This window comes from Panulirus ornatus, chromosome 59 (assembly GCF_036320965.1).
Source record: "Panulirus ornatus isolate Po-2019 chromosome 59, ASM3632096v1, whole genome shotgun sequence".
Classification (NCBI taxonomy): Eukaryota; Metazoa; Arthropoda; class Malacostraca; order Decapoda; family Palinuridae; genus Panulirus; species Panulirus ornatus.
The window spans coordinates 26,704,320-26,726,846 of record NC_092282.1 but is presented as its reverse complement, the minus strand read 5'-3'; the positions used below and the strand labels follow the sequence as shown (position 1 = coordinate 26,726,846).

The 22,527-nt window shown below is 42.6% G+C and overlaps 1 protein-coding gene across 4 annotated transcripts in view; it reads left to right on the top strand.

Annotated features, from left to right (window-relative positions):
- cac (calcium voltage-gated channel subunit cacophony) overlaps positions 1–22,527 on the top strand; it is a 1,845,957-nt gene that overhangs the window by 333,512 nt on the left and 1,489,918 nt on the right. For 3 of the 4 annotated variants that reach the window (XM_071696567.1, XM_071696568.1, XM_071696569.1), the window contains one exon: positions 9,389–9,495. The exons of the other annotated variant lie outside the window; for it this stretch is intronic. In XM_071696567.1, the coding sequence (XP_071552668.1) occupies positions 9,389–9,495 (107 nt within the window). The remainder of the gene's footprint in view (positions 1–9,388; positions 9,496–22,527) is intronic. 4 annotated transcript variants of the gene reach the window in all.

Genomic DNA, 22,527 nt, shown 5'->3' with positions numbered 1-22,527 from the left:
TAATTTTGTTAATATATTTATTGCCTGGGGATAGGGGAAAAAGAATACTTCCCATGTATTCCCCGCGTGTTGTAGAAGGCGACTAGGGGGGGGGGGGGGTCCCCCCCCCCCCCCCCCCTTGTACTCAAATTTCTAAAATGGGAAACAAGAAGGAGTCATGCAGGGAGTGCTTATCCCCCTCGAAGGCTCAGATTGGAGTATCTCAATGTGTGTGGGTGTAACCAAGATGAGAAAAAAGGAGAGATAGGTAGTATGTTTGAGGAAAGGAATCTGGATGTTTTGGCTCTGAGTGAAATGAAGCTCAAGGGTAAAGGGGAAAAGTGGTTTTGGAATGTCTTGTGAGTAAAGTCAGGGGTTAGTGAGAGGAGAAGAGCAAAGGAAGGAGTAGCACTACTCCTGAAGCAGGAGTTGTGGGAATATGTGATAGTGTAAGAAAGTAAATTCTTGAGTGATATGGGAAACTGAAAGTGGAAGGATTGATAGGTGATCATTGGTGCCTACGCACCTGGTCATGAAAAGAAAGATCATGAGAGGCAAGTGTTTTGGGAGCAGCTGAGTGAGTGTGAGCTTTGATGCATGAGACCGGGTGATAGTGATGGGTGATTTGAATGCTTAGGTGAGTAATGTGGCAGTTAAGGGTATAATTGGTGTACATGGGGTGTTCAGTGTTGTAAATGGAAATGGTGAAGAGTTTGTGGATTTGTGTGCTGAAAAAGGACAGGTTATTGGGAATACCTGGTTTAAAAAGAGAGTGCCAGGTGAGGATATTCCCTCTAAGGCCCAGTCCTCTGTTCTTAACGCTACCGCGCTGATGTGGGAAATGGCAAATAGTATGAAAAAATACGTAAGTATACGTATGTGAGTAGGAGAGATAGCCAGAGGGTGGTATTGGATTACATGTTGATTGATAGGCATGTAAAAGAGAGACTTTTGGATGTTAATGTGCTGAGAGGGGATGTCTGATAACTATCTTGTGGTGGCGAAGGTGAGGATACATAGAGGTTGTCAGAAAAGAAGAGAGAATATTGGGGAGAAGAGAGTGGTGAGAGTGAGCGAGCTTGGAAAGGAGATGTGTGTGAGGAAGTACCAGGGGGAATTGAATGCAGAATGGCAAAAGGTGAGAGCCAATGACATAAGGGGAATGGGGAGGAATGGGATGTATTTAGGGAAGCAGTGATGGCTTGTGCAAAACATGTATGTGGCATGAGAAAAATGGGAGGTGGGCAGATTAGAAAGGGTAGTGAATGGTGGGATGAAGAAGTGAGATTGTTAGTGAAAGAAAAGAGAGAGGCGTTTGGACGATTTTTGGTGGGAAGTATTGCAAATGACTGTGAGATGTATGAAAGAAAGCGGCAGGATGTCAAGAGGTGAAAAAGAGGGCAAATGAGAGTTGGGGGTGAGAGAGTATCATTGAATTTTAGGGAGAATAAAAAGATATTTTGGAAGGAGGTGAATGAAGCGCATAAGGCAAGAGAACCAATGGGAACATCGGTGAAAAGGGCAAATGGGGAGGTCAAAACAAGTAGTGATGAAGTGAGAAGGAGATGGAGTGAATATTTTGAAGGTTTGTTGAATGTGTTTGATGATAGAGTGGCAGATATAGGGTGTTTTGGTTGGGATGGTGTGCGAAGTGAGAGGATTAGGGAGAATGATTTGGTAGGCAGAGAAGAGGTAGTGAAAGCTTCACGGAAGATGAAAGCCAGCAAGGCATTGGGTTTGGATGGTATTGCAGTGGAATTTATAAAAAAAAGCTGGTGACTATGTTGTTGATTAGTTGGTAAGGGTATTCACTGTATGTATGAATCATGGAGAAGTACCTGAGGATTGGCAAAATGCATGCATTGTGCCATTGTACAAAGGCAAAGGGGATAAAGGTGAGTGTTCAAAATACAGAGGCATAAGTTTGTTGAGTATTCCTGGGAAATCATATGGGAGGGTATTGATTGAGAGGATGAAGGCATGTACAGAGCATCAAATTGGGGAAGAGTATTGTGGTTTCAGAAGTGGTAGAGGATGTGTGGATCAGGTGTTTGCTTTGAAGAATGTATGTGAGAAATACTTTGAAAAACAGTTGGATTTGTAAGTAGCATTTATGGATCTGGTGAAGGCATATGATAGGATGGATAGAGATGCTTTTTGGAAGGTTTTATGAGTATATGGTGTGGGAGGTAAATTGCTAGAAGCAGTGAAAAGTTTTTACCAAGGATGTAAGGTATGTGTATGAGTAGGAAGAGATGAACATTTTTGGTTCCCAGTGAAAGTTGGTTTGCGGCAGGGGTGCATGATGCCACCATGGTTGTTTAATTTGTTTATGGATGGGATTGTTAGGGAAGTGAATGCAAGAGTTTTGGAGAGAGGGGCAAGTGTGCAGTCTGTTCTGGATGAAAGGGCTCGGGAAGTGAGTCAGTTGTTGTTCGCTGATGATACAGCGCTGGTGGCTGATTCGGGTGAGAAACTGCAGAAGTTGGTGATGACAGATTTTTGGTAAAGTGTGTGAAAGAAGAAAGTTAAGAGTAAATGTGAATAAGAGCAAGGTTATTAGGTTCAGTAGGTTGAGGGACAAGTTGATTGGGAGGTAAGTTTGAGTGCAGAAAAGCTGGAGGAAGTGAAGTGTTTTAGATATCTGGGAATGAACTTACCTGTGGATTGAACCATGGAAGCAGAAGTGAGTCACAGGGTGGGGGAGGGAGCAAAGACTCTGGGGGCATTGAAGAATGTGTAGAAGGGTAGAACATCATCTCAGAGAGCAGAAATGGATATGTTTGAAGGAATAGTGGTTCCAGCAATGTTACGTGGTTGTTGGGCATGGGCTATATATAGGGTTGTGCAGAGGAGTGTGGATATGTTGGAAATGATATGTTTGAGGACAGTGTGTGGTGTGAGGTAGTTTGATCGAGTAAGTAATGAAAGGGTAAGAGAGATGTGTGGAAATAAAAAGAGTGTGGTTGAGAGAGCAGAAGAGGATGTGTTGAAATGGTTTGGCCACATGGAGAGAATGAGTGAGGAAAGATTTACAAAGAGGATATATGTGTCAGAAGTGGAGGGACGAATGAGAAGCGGGAGACGAAATTGGAGGTGGAAAGATGGCGTGAAAAAGATTTTGAGCGATTGAGGCCAGAACATACAGGAGGGTGAAAGGTGTGCAAGGAATAGAGTGAATTGGAATGATGTGATATACCGGGGTGGACATGCTGTCAGTGGATTGAACCAGGGCATGTGAAGCGTCTGGGGTAAACCATGGAAAGATGTGTGGGGCCTGAGTGTGAACATATGTGGCTTTTTTGTCTGTTCCTGGCACTGCCTCTATAAAGGGTGGGGATGTTATTTTGTGTGTGGCGGTGGCGATGGGAATGGATGAAGGCAGTAAGTACGGATATGTACATGTGTATATATGTTTATGTCTGTGTATGTATATGATATATACCTTGAAATGTATATGTATGTATATGTGCGTGTGTGGGCATTTATGTGTATGTGGGTGGGTTGGGTCATTCCTTGTCTGTTTCCGTGCGCTGCCTCTTTAATGCGGGAGATGGCAGTTAAGTATAATGAATAATAGAAATGGGTATTTATTGCCCTCCTTTGGACCTTCTAAGGTATCACTGTGTGCTTCTTTTGGTGTGGTAACCATCTTGAAAAGCATATTCTAGTTTTGGCTTGTTGTAGGATCTGAACAGATTGCTAGAAAAGGAAATATTTAGTGGAGAATGTTCAGAAGATGGAGTCCCACAAGTGTGAAACTCCCTCCCCATACTGAACAAATAGGTGATTATGCATGTGGAGTGGTTCTTTGTCCACATTCTCTATTTACAAGAGTAGAATCAAAAGCCCTTTATCTCATTACTTCTCCCAGCATTACCTCTTTTCAGTCATCAGTCACTCTACTCTAAAGCAGTACCTATCTTCTGTCATCCTTCTTTGTGTATTCTGCAGTTGCTGATCTGTCTCAGCCATACAGGTATTACATTGGCCACTACTCTTTTTTTTAGTTACCTGTAGGTATCCCTGCCACTGAGACATGGATGCTTCACGTACGTATCTGGCTGCTGCTTCCTACAGTTTCTGTGTAAAGCCCAGTCACTTAAGGATAGACCAGGATGATACAAGAGTACCTTCTTCTCTCAGGTATACATAGTACACCTGTGGAACTCAGCTTGATTTCTGGTCCTCTTCACTTGATTTCTGGTCATTTTCACTTGATTTCTGGTCATTTTAACTTTGTTGACCCAAGATGTCTGTTGTCTGAGACATGTTTTTGCTCATGCACACCAGTCACTGTGGTGTAGAAAAATGATGACAATACAAGTGGGTGTCCATGGATGGTTGTATGTTTCTCATGCACAGTTAAGGGGGAAGGAGGGCTGTTTTGCACTGTTAGGGAGGGTGGGGCTGTTAGAGAGAGAGAGAGAGAGGGAGAGGAGGCAGGTGTAGAGGAAGGGGAGATGGGAAGTGGGTGTAGAGGAATAAGAGGGAGGTGGGTGTGGAGAAAGGAGAGTAGGTTGGCAGGTGAAGAGGAAGGAGAGGAGGTTGGTGTGTGAAGAGGAAGGAGAGGAGTTTGATGAGTTTAGAGGAAGGAGAGGAGGAAGGCAGGTGTAGAGGAAGGAGAGGAGGGAGGCGGGTGTAAAGGAAAGAAAGGAGGGACGCTGGTGTAAAGGAAAGAAAGGAGGCTGTGTCAGGTTTTTAAAGGAAGGAGAGGAGGTTGGCCGGTGAAGAGGAAAGAGAGGAGGGAGGTGGGTCCAGAGTAAGGAGAGGAGGGAGCCGGATGCAGAGGAAGGAGATGAGGGAGGTAGGCAGGTGTAGAGGAAGGAGATGAGGGAGGAGGATGTAGAGGAAAGAGGCAGGTTTAGAGGAAGGAGAGGAGTGGACAGACATAGAAAAATTAGAGGAGGCAGACAGGTGTAGAGGAATATCTGAGAACCTATGATGAGATGTAGCCAAAATGGCAGGGCTAGTATGAAGTGCTAAATGCATATTTTTCTTGATGTTTTTCTCTTCTTCTCAGCTGCCACTTGCATTACATATTATCAGTTCTTGGTTCCCCTAAGACAGATTTTCAACCACATATTGAGTTTTCCTTCAGATGTTTCTGTTGTTCCACACAATTCATATTTCTGTTGGAAGTATGTTAAATAGTTGTTCTAGCTTCCTGGTTTGGCTATCATTTATTTTTTATTTGGTTTTGGTATGTTTCATGGAACATACTTAAAATGAGAGGAGGCAAGCAGTGTAGAGGAATACCTAAAAGGAAGGAGAGAAGGGAGGTGGGTGTAGAAGATGGAGATTAGGGAGGTAGGTGTAGGAAAAAGAGAGGAGGGAGGTGGGTGCAGAGGGAGGAGAAGAAGGAGGCAGGTGTAGAGGAAGGAGAGGGGGGTAGGTGTAGAGGAAGGAGAGGAGGGAGGTAGATGTAGAGGAAGGAGAGAAGGGAGGTGTTTGTAGGGGTAGGAGAGGAGGGATGTGAACATAGAGGGAAGAAAGAAGGGAGGCAAGTGTAAAGGAATGGGAGGATGGAGGCTTGTGTTGAGGAAGGAGAGGAGGGAGGCAGGTGTTGAGGAAGGAGAAGAGAGAGATGGTTGTTGAGGAAGAAGTGGAGTGAGGCAGGTATAGTGAAAGAAGAGGAAGAAGGTAGATGTAGAGGAAGGGGGCAGATTGATGGGAATGCTTTGCACTGCTGGGAGGTAAGGCTGATATGCATTGCTGGGAGTGAGTTCATTGTGTGCTTCATGCAGGGATGTTGTTCATGCAGGGCTATTGTGCAAATCTGGATGGAGTCAGAGATCTTGTGCACTGTAGGCAGAGTTAGGGTTGCTGTACACAGTTGATGGGAGGTGGGGCTGTTGTGCATTGCTAGGGGAAGGAAGGATTTTAGTGCTTAGTTGTGGGAGGAAGGGTTGTAGTGCACAGTTGGGGAGATGGGGCATCTGTGTACTACTGGTGTGGAATGGGACTGCTATGCATTGCTGGGTAGGCAGGATTGTTGTGCACTTATAGTACGACTCTTGTGCACTCTTGGTGGGAGGTAGGTCTCTTTTTTGATGTTGGAGGAAGCAGGGATGTTATAAATTGCTGGTGGGGCTGTTTTGCTTTGCTGATGGGTCTTGTGTGCACTGCTGGTAGATGTGGAGCTGTTGTATACTACTGTTAAGAGCTGGTGGGGCTGTTTTGCTTTGCTGATGGGTCTTGTGTGCACTGCTGGTAGATGTGGAGCTGTTGTATACTACTGTTAAGAGTTGTTTTACTCTGTTGGGGAGGCAGATTTTGTGTCATGCTGGGGAGGTGGGGCATTTCTATGCTGCTGCTGGGGAGTTGGGTTCATCTTGCACTGCTGGTGGAGATGTATACTGATGTTGGGAGGCAGGGCTTTTATGTACATCTAGTAGGGCTGTTGTGCACTGCTGGGGGAGGGTAAGGCTGATGTGCACTTTTGGGGAAAAATAGGGCTGTTTTATGGTGTCTTTGGGGAGGTTGGGGCTTTTGTGTATTGGTGGGAGAGGTGAGGCTGATATGCACATTTTGGGAAAGATAGAGCTGTTTTATGCTGTCTTTGGGAAGTAGGGACTTTTGTGCACTGCTGGGGGAGATGGGGCTGTTATGTACTGTTGGGCTGTTTTGCTAACGGGTAGGTAGGCCTGATATGCTCTGCTGGTGGGGATTTTTTGCTCTGAAAGTGGGAGGGAGGACTGTTGTGCATTGATGGTGGGGTGTGGATAATTGTGCATTGCAAGGGAGGCTTTTTTGTACTGGTGGAGGGAGATAGGGCTGTTTTGCACTGCTGGTGGAAAGTAGGGCTGTGGTGCACTGCTGATGGCAGATGGGGCCTCGGAGCATTATTGAGGAGAGGTAGAGCTTTTATCAGAGGTGGGGTTATGTCCATCTCTGGGGACAAGTAGAGCTGCATTGCACTTCCATGGAAGAGGAGGCTATTTTGCACTGCTGGTGGGAAATAGGACTGTTGCACACTGTTGGGGGAATGAGGGCTATGATGGAGTGCAAGGGAAGGTAGGGTTGTTGTGCAGTGCTTGAATGTTGTCAAACCCCTGAAGGGAGAAGGGGCTGTTGTGCTCTGTGTGGGGGATGCATGACTGAGCATTCTGCTTGAGGGGAGGGGCTATTTAGCATTGCATGGGAAATGGGGCTGTTGTAAACTGCTGGGGAAATTTGAGGCTGCTGCTGTTTGATGGTTGGTGGGGCTGTTATGCATTTTTGAGGAAAAGCAGGGCTACTGTGGTGGAATGTTAGGCTGTTATGCACTGCTGTACAAGGTGGGGCTGTTTTACCTAGCTGGATGAAGGCAGGGGTGTTGTTCCCTGCTTGAGAAAGTTACTGCTGTTGTGTCATTCTTGACAAAGTTAGGACTGGTGTGCACAACTGGTGGGAGATGGGGCTGTTGTGCACTACTGGAAGAAATGAGGCTGTTGTCCCCTGCTGAGACAGGCAGGCATTTTGTTCGCTGCTGGGGGAAGGTGGGGCTGTTGTGCACTGTTGGTGGGTGATGAGGCTTTTGTGCACTGTTGGGGGAGATAGGGCTGTTGTGTGCTGCTAGGATGGCAAAGCTGTTGTGTACTGCTTGGCAAAGTTGGGCATGTTGTGGATCACTGGAGGAAGGTCCCAGATGTATAGCAGTAGGGTGCATACACTTGCCTGTTGTTGCTGTATGATTACCTATTTGTATTGTACACTGGTGGGGGCCTCATCTCTTGAACATTCTTTAGTGTCATGTACCTTCTTAAATTTATGTATGCTGTCTGCTGTGTGTGAAAGATTATGTGAGTGTTATGGGGAGAGTTTTACACTTGTGTTGCCCTGCCTCTTAACATTGCTTATATGTATATGTCATTACTCGTTCGTATATATTCTTTTAGATTGATATGTGTGTGTGAGTCTTGTGTCAGATATGTGCATGTGTTTGTACTTTCACATATTGACCTACAGGAACAAGTAATAGCAGGGATAACCATTTATCTTATAATAGTATCTAAGGTATTATCTTTGCCATTGGTTTCTAAATATTTGACTCATTTTGTCAGCTTAGTTGAATGATATCTAGAAGATATGCAAATAATCATGTATTTAGGGAAATAAAGAACTGAACATAGTGTCTGTTAGGCCCTTATTACCCATTAGAGGCATATAGTTACCATTCCTTCTGTCATCTGTTATGATATTGAATTTATACCAAAGTTTAGGTCAGTTCAGGATGCATTATTGAATGATTTTTAGATAAGCATCTTCATCATTTTTTTTGTATTAGTAAGAATACATTAGGGGTCTCTGTGTAAGTCTTTTATTTTTATTTTCAGATGATTTAGGAACTTTGACAGTATTTTCTTTGTGACAGATTTCCTTGCCAGCCGTCACCATTGCCCTGCTATCACCTCTGATTCTTGTCTTTCAGCAGAAGCCAAGGCTGATCCAGACCTCGTGCAGACATTTTAAGACATGGAGCCGTGAGCAGGATAGTTCCCTCATAACGATGGACCAACAGATGCACGGGGGAAGGTAGTTTGTTCCTGTGAAGTCGTTTGTCCATTGTAACGAGGGGGCCTTCCTGCTCCGGAGCCACCATTATTTTTTATGTGGACAATACTAATATTATTGGCCCTTAACAAGAATCAGTTAGTCACAGGCTACCATCTACCCTCATGCCTCGGTATCCCTATTCAGATTCATATGATTTAATCCCTTGAGTATGTCACTGTGACTTGAGTACAACGGTGCAACCCTTGAGCTGAACATTATGACCCATTGGTATGATGGCCTGGCCCTGATAAGGTCAAACGTCATCACACCAAAGGGTTGCATCATGGTGTTCATGAAATGCACTGTCACTCTCAAGGCTTGTACCATCATGCTTAAGTGGTCAGTGAGTCATTTGATAGACTTTATGGGATACATCAAAATTGTTAGACTAGGAGAGGATACATTCAGGTTCCATCACTATTGTCATTTAATGTTTAAGAGCAAAAGTCTAGAGATCATTTATTATGTAGATGTCCACTAGCGCACCAGTGAAGCTGTGTACTTTTCATGGGAGGGTTAATTTTAAGTTAATAAAAGTATTTATGATATGTTTAGTGGGTGGAATAACAGGGACAATTTGTTAACTTCAGCACCTTAAGCGTAGAGATATTATTCTTGAGTACTATAATGAGACCCTTAAGCAAGGTTGCACTACCCTTGGGTGTAATGGCCTTCCATTTATACCCAAGGGTGTTACTCCTATGCTCAGAGGATACACATTCTTGCTCATGAATTGTACTGTTGTGCTCAAGGAGTTGAAGTGCTTAGACTGGTGTTGGGAATGTGTACATGTGTGGTGCGCTGGTAGTGGCTGCCTCTGGCTGAGTGAGTCCTGTGATGGTATTTGGCTGTATCTCCCTCCCTACAACAGCGGTATGACAATAATAGCAGCGGACAGTTTTGGCCAAACTGTGGATCTGAGGATGCTCCGCTCGTTCCGCGTCCTCAGGCCCCTCAAGTTGGTCTCACGGCTGCCAAGTAAGTGGCCCGCGGAAAGCTGCCTTCCCGGCCCTCTGCTCGCTAGGTAGTCTCGCTCCCTCATGCAGCGGCACTGTGGCGGCAGCGACCACTGCAGCAGTGGCGGTTGTGTCGGTGGTGTAACAGCAGGAGGCATCCACAAAGCCATGCCCTAAGGGCTCAAACCACCTTTACTTTGAAGCTTTCAGATTGTAGAGCTGAGTCCCACTACATGGGGCTCTTTCTTCTGCTCTTCTTGCACTATTTCCTCTTTCACTATCCTCTTTATTCACAACTGTCAATTCTCATTTCTCGTAATGAAACCAGTTTGGATACATTGTTAATAATCCTTTTGATCTTTTTGATCTTGCATTATCCACTTCCAGCAAGCAATGATCCTCATTAAAAGAAGTTTAAAAGGTAGATTTTAATTTTTCATATTTAGCTGAAAAGACTTTACCATGGTATTTGATATTATTTATCCAGTTATGATTAGCCATTGTGAAATTGATAAAGCTTTTCATAAAAGGAGGACCCTCTGACGTGCCACAGGTGACATAGCCTGGCCCACATTTGACAGGTGCTCTGGCCCAGCCATGCATTTTTGATAAGAGCTGTATCCTAGCCCTAAAGATGTCACATGTGCTCTGGACTATCCATGCATGTGTCATAGTTACTTTGATTCAGCCACAAACATCACAGGTATTCTGGCCCAAACTCTGAAATGTGATATACGTGATCTGGCACAACCATGCACACGTCATATGTGCTTGGAGCCAGCCATGCATATCAACACTTGTGATGCACCTCATTAATTATCTTCCCTGGCTGTCAGCTTGGCTCTGGAGGCAAGGGCCTCAGGATTCTATACTGTTCCTCCAACTTTTTTTTGCTCCTCTTGCCTTGTGCCTCTATACTTTTGTCTCTGAGCTGCCACTTTGGCATTTCTCTTGCCAACCTGCATACTTTTCCCCTGGCCACCTCTGTTGCTGTCTCCAAGGACTTGGGTGGTCTTCTCCTGGCCCAGAGTATTATCTTCAGGAACCAGCTAGGGTGTGGCTTCATGCAGCTCCTGCTGTTGCACCTCATCATTCTGCTACTGTTGCTGCTGCTGCTGCTGGCACAACTGCTGTTGCTGCTGCTGCGGCCTCGTTCTAGTGGGTAGCTCACGGCCGCGGTGAATGGTTTCTTCTAGACCTGGTAAATAGAATGGTAGATGTAGAGCAGAAGAATTTTAATGCTCTAGGGGGGAATAGATTTATTGAGTATTGCTGTTGGTTTTCAGTCAGTGTATTATTTCCTCTGTAGGGAGGAACAGTGGACGCATGGGATCATATACCTATAGACCCTGATCGGAACATTAGTACTGGTTAGTAATAATTAGACTTGGGTTCTTCTGTACAGACAAACATTCTTTTGTGTGTCTGAATGACCTATAGCTGGGCGCCATGAATGCACATCAACCTGTAGTAGACATAATGAGAACTATAGGTATATAGATCACTAGTAGTTGGCTGACCAACTAGAAACTGAATTTTTACCTAATATTTTCTTTACTACTCACCCGCTAAAGCAGCCTCGCTTATTTTACAAAGGTAGAGTGTCTAGTGGAGCAGCCAGTATCAGCAGCGTGTTCGTATGTTGTGCCCGGGTACTGTGATGCCCCCGGTTCCTGCCGCCTGCCCCCTGGGTGTGTCTTCGCCCCCCACCCCCCCCTCTTCCCCAACACTCGTCATAGGGAATTAGTATTTCTAGTAATATCTCCATGGCCGCTCTTATCTCCTCTAGGCTACCTTTCCCCCCCCCCCCAGGCCATAGTTTCCCCAGCTCCCCCAGCTCTCCTTCTATCTGGTTTTAAATGATATTTAAGAATTTTTCATAGATTTAGAGTGACTGTTCTTCTTTCAAACAATAGCGATTATCATTAGTGAGTAGTGTGGAAACTTAGTGTTCATTAGTTGGTAGCTACGGTTTTATCCTTGCTTTTCAGATTCATCACGTTATTTGCGCAGGAGGACATAGAAGTAGACTTAAGAACACTGAGAGCTATCCGGGTTCTAAGGCCTTTAAAACTAGTATCAGGCATACCGAGTAAGTAGACAGTCTTAGCTAGACCTTAGTGCTGTCTTACGTCTATCATCTATGACATGTTATCCGTATCTTACTTGTTGGCTTCTCTTCCGTTGTGGTTCAGTTTGGTTTTTGTGTTGCTGATGCACCCGCAGCCCGCAAGCCCGCAGCCCGCAAGCCCACCCATGACCCCCCACCCCCCCACCCAAGCCCGCCCCTCGAAGTAAAGACATCAAAGTCAATCCCCTCCCTCACTCTTCTTGAGCCCACTGCCCCTCCCACATATCTCTCAGCCCCACCTTGGGTTGGTTGTATTTTTGTTTTAATTTATTAGTCACAAGGCGGCTCTCTCTTGTTACACCTCACGTTTGTTGATGATGATGCTAGAGATTGCTGTTCACATTTTATTATTACCTTGCATAAGCAATTAGTTGCCATTCCCGTATTTAGCTCTCAGATTCTTAGTAATTAATCACTGCCAAAATAATTAAGAATTCATTTTAATGAATGGAATTTTATGCAAAAAAATCTATTGCTTTTTTCCAGCGTTTTCCTGTGTGTCTAATGTCCAATAGATTAGATACTTTTCTCAGAGTGTAAAGCTTTTGAATTTTGTTGTGGCCTTTTTTTTGCTGTTAATGGTGTTTTCATGTTTTACCTTAGATACATCTTTACTTTTGATTTATTTTTTATATTCATGCACAATTTCGCATGACAGATAAGTAGTCAAGTATGTCAATCAGTTCAACTTTTTCAGAAAGAACCTTTCTTTCATACTCTGCATTTTGCACACTTCCTGCCCTATTTTCTCTCCTCTATGATCTCTAAGAACAAGCCCTGCTCTATCCTCATGTTTTAATAATCATCTGTGTCTCATCTATATCTTTATTGTTTTCTCTTGATTTTTTATTTTGATTTTTTCCCTTTTTATTTCATCTTCATGTAAATTTGTGTGTTCATTATTCATTTTCTTATTTTTTTCATATATATAAAAATGTCAAAATGAGTTATGAATTACTCATTTTGACATTTTTATATACTTTTCGGGTTTACCTTTATTTTGTTCAGTAAACCACATTGATATTGATTGTTGCTTTATTCCATTATTTCTTCATTTTGAATTTTTTCCAGATTTTGTCTTATTAATTGCCCTTTTTCACTTTCCTTCCATTGAGTTGCAAGTTTTTGATAATTCTTGCCAACATTTATAATTTATTTGGTAGTTTTTTAGTTGCAGTCATTTCTCCTCATTCTTCTATAGTCATCCCTTATTTTCTTTAAACTTTTTTAATTTTCCTTCACTTTTATAACTGATTTTTTCCCTTTTGAATTCTAGTGTTCATGGCCAACCTCTCCCTGTCATGCTGTCTCCCTTGATCCTTAGCACTCCTTATCCACCTAGCACACCCTGCTACCCCTTCCCCTAGCCTTGCCGCAGATCATACCACTGGTTAAACCAGACATACAAGCCGCAGCCAAAAACAGCAACATCAAAAAACCGCAGGTAACCACAAACACAAACCGCAAGTGAGAACCGCAATAATAAAAAAAAGCAGATCAAAACCGCAGCTACAGATCTTATTTAAAAACCGCCAGTTATGAGCTGCAGGACCAGAGTCCTCTCTACCTTTATTTAATAAACAGTTTTCTAAGCCACAGGTGCAAGCCAGCGACCATTCGAAACCGCAGGTAGAAACCACAGATTCAGAAGGTAAAACCACACATGATGAGACCAGGGAAGACGCTGTACAGGTAATCATTACATTTCATCCTAGTCTCGTGTATCTAGTACCAAGTTTACTGGAACGAAACATGTTACAGTGAAATAGCGTCTGGCATCAGTGGCATTATTTTCCAAAAGCTAAGTGCAGTTAACAGTCCAGCTATCAAAATATTGACACAATAGAAATTAAGATATTAAAGCCATTCTTTTTTATATTTGAATGGAATTCTGTTTTAAGGAATATCTCACATTCTTGCTATATATCAGCATTTTTTATTTGTTTTAAAGTATGTGCAAAGTCTACATTTTAGCAGTGTCAGGGTGATGTGAAGTGCGTTGCTAAGGTTACTTATGAAGTCCGTTTAGATGACAAAGTATGTTGTTAAGGCTGCTTATGTGTATTTGGTACCACTGTTTTTCAGTATGAATCAGATTTGTTTCAGAGTATTTCATCCTGATGGTAGGGTAAAGATAACTGAGAAGCTAAAGCATTTCTACACACATTATAGTCAGATTACCAGATAATTGAAAACATGAACACTATTAAGTTTGGGATTACTGTCTCTTAGCACAATAATCTTCCAGATTCACATAAATGTATTGCTTGCCAGGGCCAAAGAAACACGTCTTGTGAGCTGCTTAGTAGTCGTATGCATATTGATTCCCCATGTTTTTCTGCTGGAGCGTTAAAAGTGTTGAGCTGAGGTAAAACTTGTGTGATCAGGAAAATGGTGTACTTGATTTACAAAACATAATGTTGAGCATATTTGAAGAAAATTATTTTTAATTGTAAATTGATTGTTTTGATTAACTGAGAATATTTTGTGTTTTTCTTAAAGAAAAATAGAATTATAAGTGTGGATAACATTGGTTCGTCCAGTACTTCCAGGTGCTTGCAGGTTTCTTTTGGGCTAACAGTTTTTCTTAATTAGGATATTTGGGTCCTTAAACTTAGCATGCCTCATAAGATGATAGAATATAGAGTCAGAGGTGTTAAACATGGATTTTGGGTAATATACAATCCAGTCTTTTGGTTTATATTGGTTAGACAGCTGATGAAGGTTAAAATGGGTAAGTTGTTACCCTTTTTGATAGTGCAATAGAGGTCTACTCTCTTGGCATGCTACACATTAGATAGTCACTCGGCATTTGTATTGTTTCACCCAAAATTCTTCTTAGTTTTATGCATTGTAGGTTTATGCAATCAGTAACTGTGGCCTACAGAAATGGGAACTCGTTATGTTTGAGACTCCGTAATAGCACTGATGGTGTATTTTTGAGGGTCTGGTAAGTGACAGAATTTTTTTTATTTCTAAAAGATTGTTTTCATGACAATTGTATATTATTTCTGTGTTTGGTTATATCTGTAGAAAATAGTCATTGATCGCTTGGACTACATTCGACTATATACATGGCTCAGGCTAGGGTTTGGATGGTATTTCAGTTAAATTTATTAAGAATGGGGGTGACTATGTTGTGGATTGGTTGGTAGGAATATTCTGTGCATGTATGGATCATGTGAAGTGCCTGAGAATTGGCACAATGCATGTATAGAGCCATTGTTCAAACTACAAAAGTATAAGTTTTTGAGTGTACTTAATATATTGTATGGGGGGGGGGGTAGGTATTGATTGAGAGGGTGAAGACATATACAGAGCATCAGACTGGGGAGGAACAGTGTGGTTTCAAAACTGGATTAGGATTTGTGGATCAGGTGTTTGCTTTGAAGAATGTGTGTCAGAAATATTTATAAAAACAGGTGGATTTGTATGTAGCATTAATGGATCTTGATAGATGGGGTTGATAGAGATGCTTTGTGGAAGGTACTAAGAATATATAGTATGGAAGGTAAGCTGCTAGAAGCAGTGAGAAGTTTTAATCAAGGGTGTAAGGTGTGTATATAAATAGGAAGAGAGGAGAGTGAATGGTTCCAAGTGAAGGTTAGTCTGTGCCAGGGGTGTATGATATCCTCATGGTTGTTTGATTTGTTTATAGATGAGTTGGTAAAGGAGATAAATGCAAGAGTCTTGGAGAGAGGGGTAAGTATGTAGTCTGTTGGGGATTAGAGGGATTGGGATTGAATCAGTTGTTGTTTGTCAGTGCTACAGTAGTGTTGGCTGATTCAAGTGAGAAACTGCATAAGTTGGTGACTGAGTTTGGAAGAGTGTGCGAAAGGAGAAAGTTCCCTCCACACCTTTCCTCTTTCATTCTCTCCACATGTCTAAAGCATTTCAACACATTCTCTTCTGCTACCTCAACCACACTCTTTTATATACCACAATTCTCTCTTTATCCTTTCATTATTGATTCGATTAAACCACCTCGCACCTCTTATTGTCCTTAAACTTTTCATTTCTAACACATCCATCCTCCTCTTCACAACTCCATCTATAGAACTTGCCTTGCAACCATATAAAATTGTTGGAACTACTATTCAAACATACCCATTTTTGCCCTCCCAGATGGTGCTCTCTTTCCACATAGTTCAGCACTCAAAAAACTGTCACCTCCTCCCTTACCCTATGACTCGCTTCTGCCTCCATGGTTCCATTTGCTGCCATGTCCACTCCCATATTTCTAAAGCACTTCGCTTTCACCAATTTTTCTCCATTTAAACTTGCATCATAAATTACTTGTCCCTCAACCCTGCTGAACATAACCTTGCTCTTATTCACATTTACTCTCGGCTTTCTCCTTTCACACACTTTTCCAAACTCATTCCCCATCTTCTGCAGTTTCTCTATTGAATCAACCACCAGTGCTGTATCATTGGTGAACAACAACTAACTCACTTCCCAGGCCCTCTCATCCCCAACAGACTGCATACTTGCCCCCCTCTACAAAACTTTTGTGTTTACCTCCTAACCATCCCTTCCATAAACAAATTAAACAACCATGGAGACATCACACACCCCTGCCACAAACCAACCTTCACTGGTAACCAATCCCTCTCCTCTCTTCCTACTTGTACACTTGCCTTACATCCTTGGTAAAAAGTTTTCACTGCTAACAGCAGCTTACCTCCCACACCATATACTCTGAAGACCTTCCACAAAGCATTTCTTTTAACCCTATCATATGCTTTCTCCAGATCCATAAATGCCACATACAAATAAATCTGTTTTTCTAAGTATTTCTCACACACATTCTTCAAAGCAACAGCTGATCCACACATCCTCTACCACTTTTGAAACCACACTGCTGCTCCCCAATCTGATGCTCTGTACATGCCTTCACCCTCTCGGTCAATACCCTCCCTAACAATTATCCAGGAATGCTCCAACAAATTTATGCCTCTGTAGTTTGAACACTCATCTTTATCCCATTGCCTTTGTGCACTTCACCATGATCCACACATACATTGAATATCTTTGCCAGCCAATCCACAATACAGTCACCCCCTTTCTTAATAGATTCAACTGCAATACCTGCCAAACCCACTTATTTGCCAGATTTCATCTTCTAAAACATCCAAACACCTCTTTTCTCTTTGACTAACATTTTTACTTCTTCATTCCACCACTTGGTACCCTTTCTAATCTACCCACCTTTCTCATACCACATGCATCTTTTGCACATACCATCATTGCTTCCCTAAATACATCCCATTCCTCACCCATTCCCCTCACGTCATTTGTTTTCACCTTTTACCATTCTGCGCTCAATCTCTCCTGGTACTTCCTTACACAAATCTCCTTTCCAAGCTCACTTACTCTTGCCACTCTCTTATCCACTAAATTTTTTTTCTTTTTTGTAAACCTTTACAAATCTTCACCTTTGCCTCCACAAGATAGTGATTAGACATCCCACCAGCTGCTCCTCTCAGTACATTAACATCCAAAAGTCTCTATTCCATGCCTGTCAGTTAACACATAATCTGATAATGTCCTTTGACCATCTCTCCTACTCACATAAGTATACTTATGCATATTTCTCATTTTAAACCAGGTATTTCCTGTCACCAGTCTTTTTTCAGCACACAAATCCACTATACTTATGCATATTTCTCATTTTAAACCAGGTATTTCCTGTCACCAGTCTTTTTTCAGCACACAAATCCACAAGCTCCCCACCATTTCCATTCACAACACTGATTACCCCAATTATATGTACACCAATTATATCTTCAACTGCCACATTACTCACCTACACATTAAAATCACCCATCACTGATACCCAGTCTATTGCACCAAAGCTGCTAACACACACACTCAGCTACTCCCAAAACTCTTGCCTCTCATGATCTTTCTTCTCATGACCAGGTACATAAGCACCAACAATCAACTCTCTCTCTCCATCCACCTTCAGTTTTACCCACATCAATCTAGAATTTACTTTCAAACACTCTTATCACACACTCCCACAACTTCTGCTTCAGGAGTAGTACTACTACTCCCTTAATTCTTGTCCTCTCCCCAATCCGTGACTTTACTTCCAAGACCATTCTTCCCCTATACCCTTGAACTTTGTTTCATTCATGGCCAGAACATCTAGGTCTCTTTCCTCAAACATACTAGCTATCTCTCCTTTCTTCTCAATATGGTTACATCCACACGCATTCAGACACCCCAGTCTGAGCCTTCGAGAAGAGTGAGCACTCCCTACTTGGTTACTTCCTCTGTTTCCACTGTAAGAAATTGAAATAAAAGAAGGGAGGGTTTCCAGCCCCCGCTTCTGCTCCCTTTAGTCAACTTCTATGACACACGATGAATGCATCGTATGAGTAGGAAGAGAAGAAAGTGACTGGTTCTCAGTGAATGTTGGTTTGTGACACGGATGCCTGATGTCTCCTTGGTTGTTTAATTTGTTTATGGATGGGGTTGTTGTTACCACACATCTCTCTTACCCTTTCATTACTTACTCGATCAAACCACCTCACACCATATATTGTCCTCAAGCATCTCATTTCCAGCACATCCACCCTCCTTCACACAGCTCTATCTATAGCCCATGCCTTGCAACCATATAACATTGTTGGAACCACTATTCCTTCAAACATACCCATTTTTGCTTTCCGAGGTAACGTCCTCGCCTTCCACACGTTTTTCAAAGCTTCCAGAACTTTCACCCCCTCCCCCACCGTATGACTCGCTTCCACTTCCATGGTTCCATCTGCTGCCAAATCCACTTCCAGATATCTGAAACATTTCACTTCCTCCAGTTTTTCTCCATTCAAACTTACCTCCCAATTGACTTGTCCCTCAACCCTACTGTACCTAATAACCTTGCTCTTATTCACATATACTCTCAGCTTTCTTTCACACACTTTACCGAACTCAGTCACTAGCTTCTGCAGTTTCTCACACGAATTAGCCACCAGTGCTGTATCAACAGCGAACAACAACTGACTCACTTCCCAAGCTCTCTCATCCACAACAGACTGCATACTTGCCCCTCTCTCCAAAACTCTTGCATTCGCCTCCCTAACAACCCCATCCGTAAACAAATTAAACAACCTCAAACCAACATTCACTGAGAACCAATCACTTTCCTCTCTTCCTACTCGTACACATGCCTTACATCCTCAATAAAAACTTTTCACTGCTTCTAACAACTTGCCTCCCACACCATATATTCTTAATACCTTTCACAGAGCGTCACTATCGACTCTTATCATATGCCTTTTCCAGATCCATAAATGCTACATACAAATCCATTTGCTTTTCTAAGTATTTCTCACATACATTCTTCAAAGCAAACACCTGATCCACACATCCTCTCCCACTTCTAAAACCACACTGCTCTTCCCCAATCTGATGCTCTGTATATGCATTCACCCTCTCAGTCAATACCCTCCCATATGATTTCCAAGAATACTCAACAAACTTATACCTCTGTAATTTGAGCAGTGGGTTTGGATGATATTGCAGTGGAATTTATTAAAAAAGAGGGTGACTGTATTGATGACTGGTTGGTAAGGTTATTTAATGTATGTATCACTCATGGTGAGGTGCCTGATTATTAGCGGAATGCTTGCATAGTGCCATAGTACAAAGGCAAAGGGGATAAAAGAGAGTGCTCAAATTACAGAGGTATAAGTTTGTTGAGTATTCCTGGGAAATTATATGGGAGGGTATTGATTGAGAGGGTGAAGACATGTACAGAGCATCAGATTGGGGAAGAACAGTTTGGTTTCAGAAGTGGTAGAGGATGAGTGGATCAGGTGTTTGCCTTGAAGAATGTTTGTGAGAAATACTTAGAAAAGCTAATGGATTTGTATGTAGCATATATGGATCTGGAGAAGGCATATGATAGAGTTGATAGAGATGTTCTCTGGAATGTATTAAGAATATATGGTGTGGGAGGCAAGTTGTTAGAAGTAGTGAAAAGTTTTTATCGAGGATGTAAGGCATGTGTACGAGTAGGAAGAGAGGAAAGTGATTGGTTCTCAGTGAGTGTTGGTTTGCCGCAGGGGTGCGTGATGTCTCCATGGTTGTTTAATTTGTTTATGGATGGGGTTGTTAGGGAGATGAATGCAAGAGTTTTGGAGAGAGGGGCAAGTATGGAGTATGTTGTGGATGAGAGAGCTTGGGAAGTGAGTCAGTTGTTGTTTGCTGATGATACAGTGCTGGTGGCTGATTCATGTGAGAAACTGCAGAAGCTGGTGACTGAGTTTGGTAAAGTGTGTGAAAGAAGAAAGCTGAGAGTAAATTTGAATAAGAGCAAGGTTATTAGGTACAGTAGGGTTGAGGGACATGTCAATTGGGAGGTAGGTTTGAATGGAGAAAAACTGGAGGAAGTGAAATGTTTCAGATATCTGGGAGTGGATTTGGCAGCAGATGGAACCATGGAAGCAGAAGTGAGTCATAGGGAGGGGGAGGGGGCGAAAGTTCTGGGAGCGTTGAAAAATGTGTGGAATGTGAGAACGTTATCTTGGGAAGCAAAAATGGGTATGTTTGAAGGAATTGTGGTTCCCACTATGTTATTTGGTTGCGAGGCATGGGCTATAGATAGTGTTGTGCAAAGGAGGATGGATGTGCTGGAAATGAGATGCTTGAGGACAATATATGGTGTGAGGTGGTTTGATCGAGTAAGTAATGAAAGGGTAAGAGAGATGTGTGGTAATAAAAAGACTGTGGTTGAGAGAGCAGAGGATGGTGTTTTGAAATGGTTTGGTCACATGGAGAGAATGAGTGAGGAAAGATTGACCAAGAGGATATATGTGTCAGAGGTGGAGGGAACGAGGAGAAGTGGGAGCCCAAATTGGAGGTGGAAAGATGGAGTGAAAAAGATTTTGAGTGATCGGGGCCTAAACATGCAGGAGGGTGAAAGGCAGGCAAGGAATAGAGTGAATTGGAATGATATGGTATACCGGGGTCGACGTGCTGTCAGTGGATTGAACCAGGGCATGTGAAGCATCTGGGGTAAACCATGGAAAGTTTTTTGAGGCCTGAATATGGAAACAGAGTTGTGGTTTCGGTGCATTAAACATGACAGATAGAGACTGAGTGAGAAGGAATGTGGCCTTTGTTGTCTTTTCCTAGCGCTATCTTGTGTGCATGTGGGGGGAGGGGGTTGTCATTTCATGTGTGGCGAAGTGGCAACAGGAATGAATAAAGGCAGCATGTATGAATTATGTACATGTATATATATATATATAATATATATATATATAAATATATATATATATAATATATATATATATATATATTTTTTTTTTTTATACATTTGTCGCTTTGTCCTCCCTCCCCCCGCGTTGCGAGGTAGCGCAAGGAAACAGACGAAAGAAATGGCCCAACCCCCCCACATACACATGTACATACACACGTCCACACAGCAAATATACATACCTACACAGCTTTCCATGGTTTACCCCAGACGCTTCACATGCCTTGATTCACTCCACTGACAGCACGTCAACCCCTGTATACCACATCGCTCCAATTTTACTCTATTCCTTGCCCTCCTTTCACCCTCCTGCATGTTCAGGCCCCGATCACACAAAATCTTTTTCACTCCATCTTTCCACCTCCAATTTGGTCTCCCTCTTCTCCTCGTTCCCTCCACCTCCGACACATATATCCTCTTGGTCAATCTTTCCTCACTCATTCTCTCCATGTGCCCAAACCATTTCAAAACACCTCTTCTGCTCTCTCAACCACGCTCTTTTTATTTCCACACATCTCTCTTACCCTTACGTTACTTACTCGATCAAACCACCTCACACCACACATTGTCCTCAAACATCTCATTTCCAGCACATCCATCCTCCTGCGCACAACTCTATCCATAGCCCACGCCTCGCAACCATACAACATTGTTGGAACCACTATTCTTTCAAACATACCCATTTTTGCTTTCCGAGGTAACGTCCTCGCCTTCCACACGTTTTTCAAAGCTTCCAGAACTTTCACCCCCTCCCCCACCGTATGACTCGCTTCCACTTCCATGGTTCCATCTGCTGCCAAATCCACTTCCAGATATCTGAAACATTTCACTTCCTCCAGTTTTTCTCCATTCAAACTTACCTCCCAATTGACTTGTCCCTCAACCCTACTGTACCTAATAACCTTGCTCTTATTCACATATACTCTCAGCTTTCTTTCACACACTTTACCGAACTCAGTCACTAGCTTCTGCAGTTTCTCACACGAATTAGCCACCAGTGCTGTATCAACAGCGAACAACAACTGACTCACTTCCCAAGCTCTCTCATCCACAACAGACTGCATACTTGCCCCTCTCTCCAAAACTCTTGCATTCGCCTCCCTAACAACCCCATCCGTAAACAAATTAAACAACCTCAAACCAACACATTCACTGAGAACCAATCACTTTCCTCTCTTCCTACTCGTACACATGCCTTACATCCTCAATAAAAACTTTTCACTGCTTCTAACAACTTGCCTCCCACACCATATATTCTTAATACCTTTCACAGAGCGTCACTATCGACTCTTATCATATGCCTTTTCCAGATCCATAAATGCTACATACAAATCCATTTGCTTTTCTAAGTATTTCTCACATACATTCTTCAAAGCAAACACCTGATCCACACATCCTCTCCCACTTCTAAAACCACACTGCTCTTCCCCAATCTGATGCTCTGTATATGCATTCACCCTCTCAGTCAATACCCTCCCATATGATTTCCAAGAATACTCAACAAACTTATACCTCTGTAATTTGAGCAGTGGGTTTGGATGATATTGCAGTGGAATTTATTAAAAAAGAGGGTGACTGTATTGATGACTGGTTGGTAAGGTTATTTAATGTATGTATCACTCATGGTGAGGTGCCTGATTATTAGCGGAATG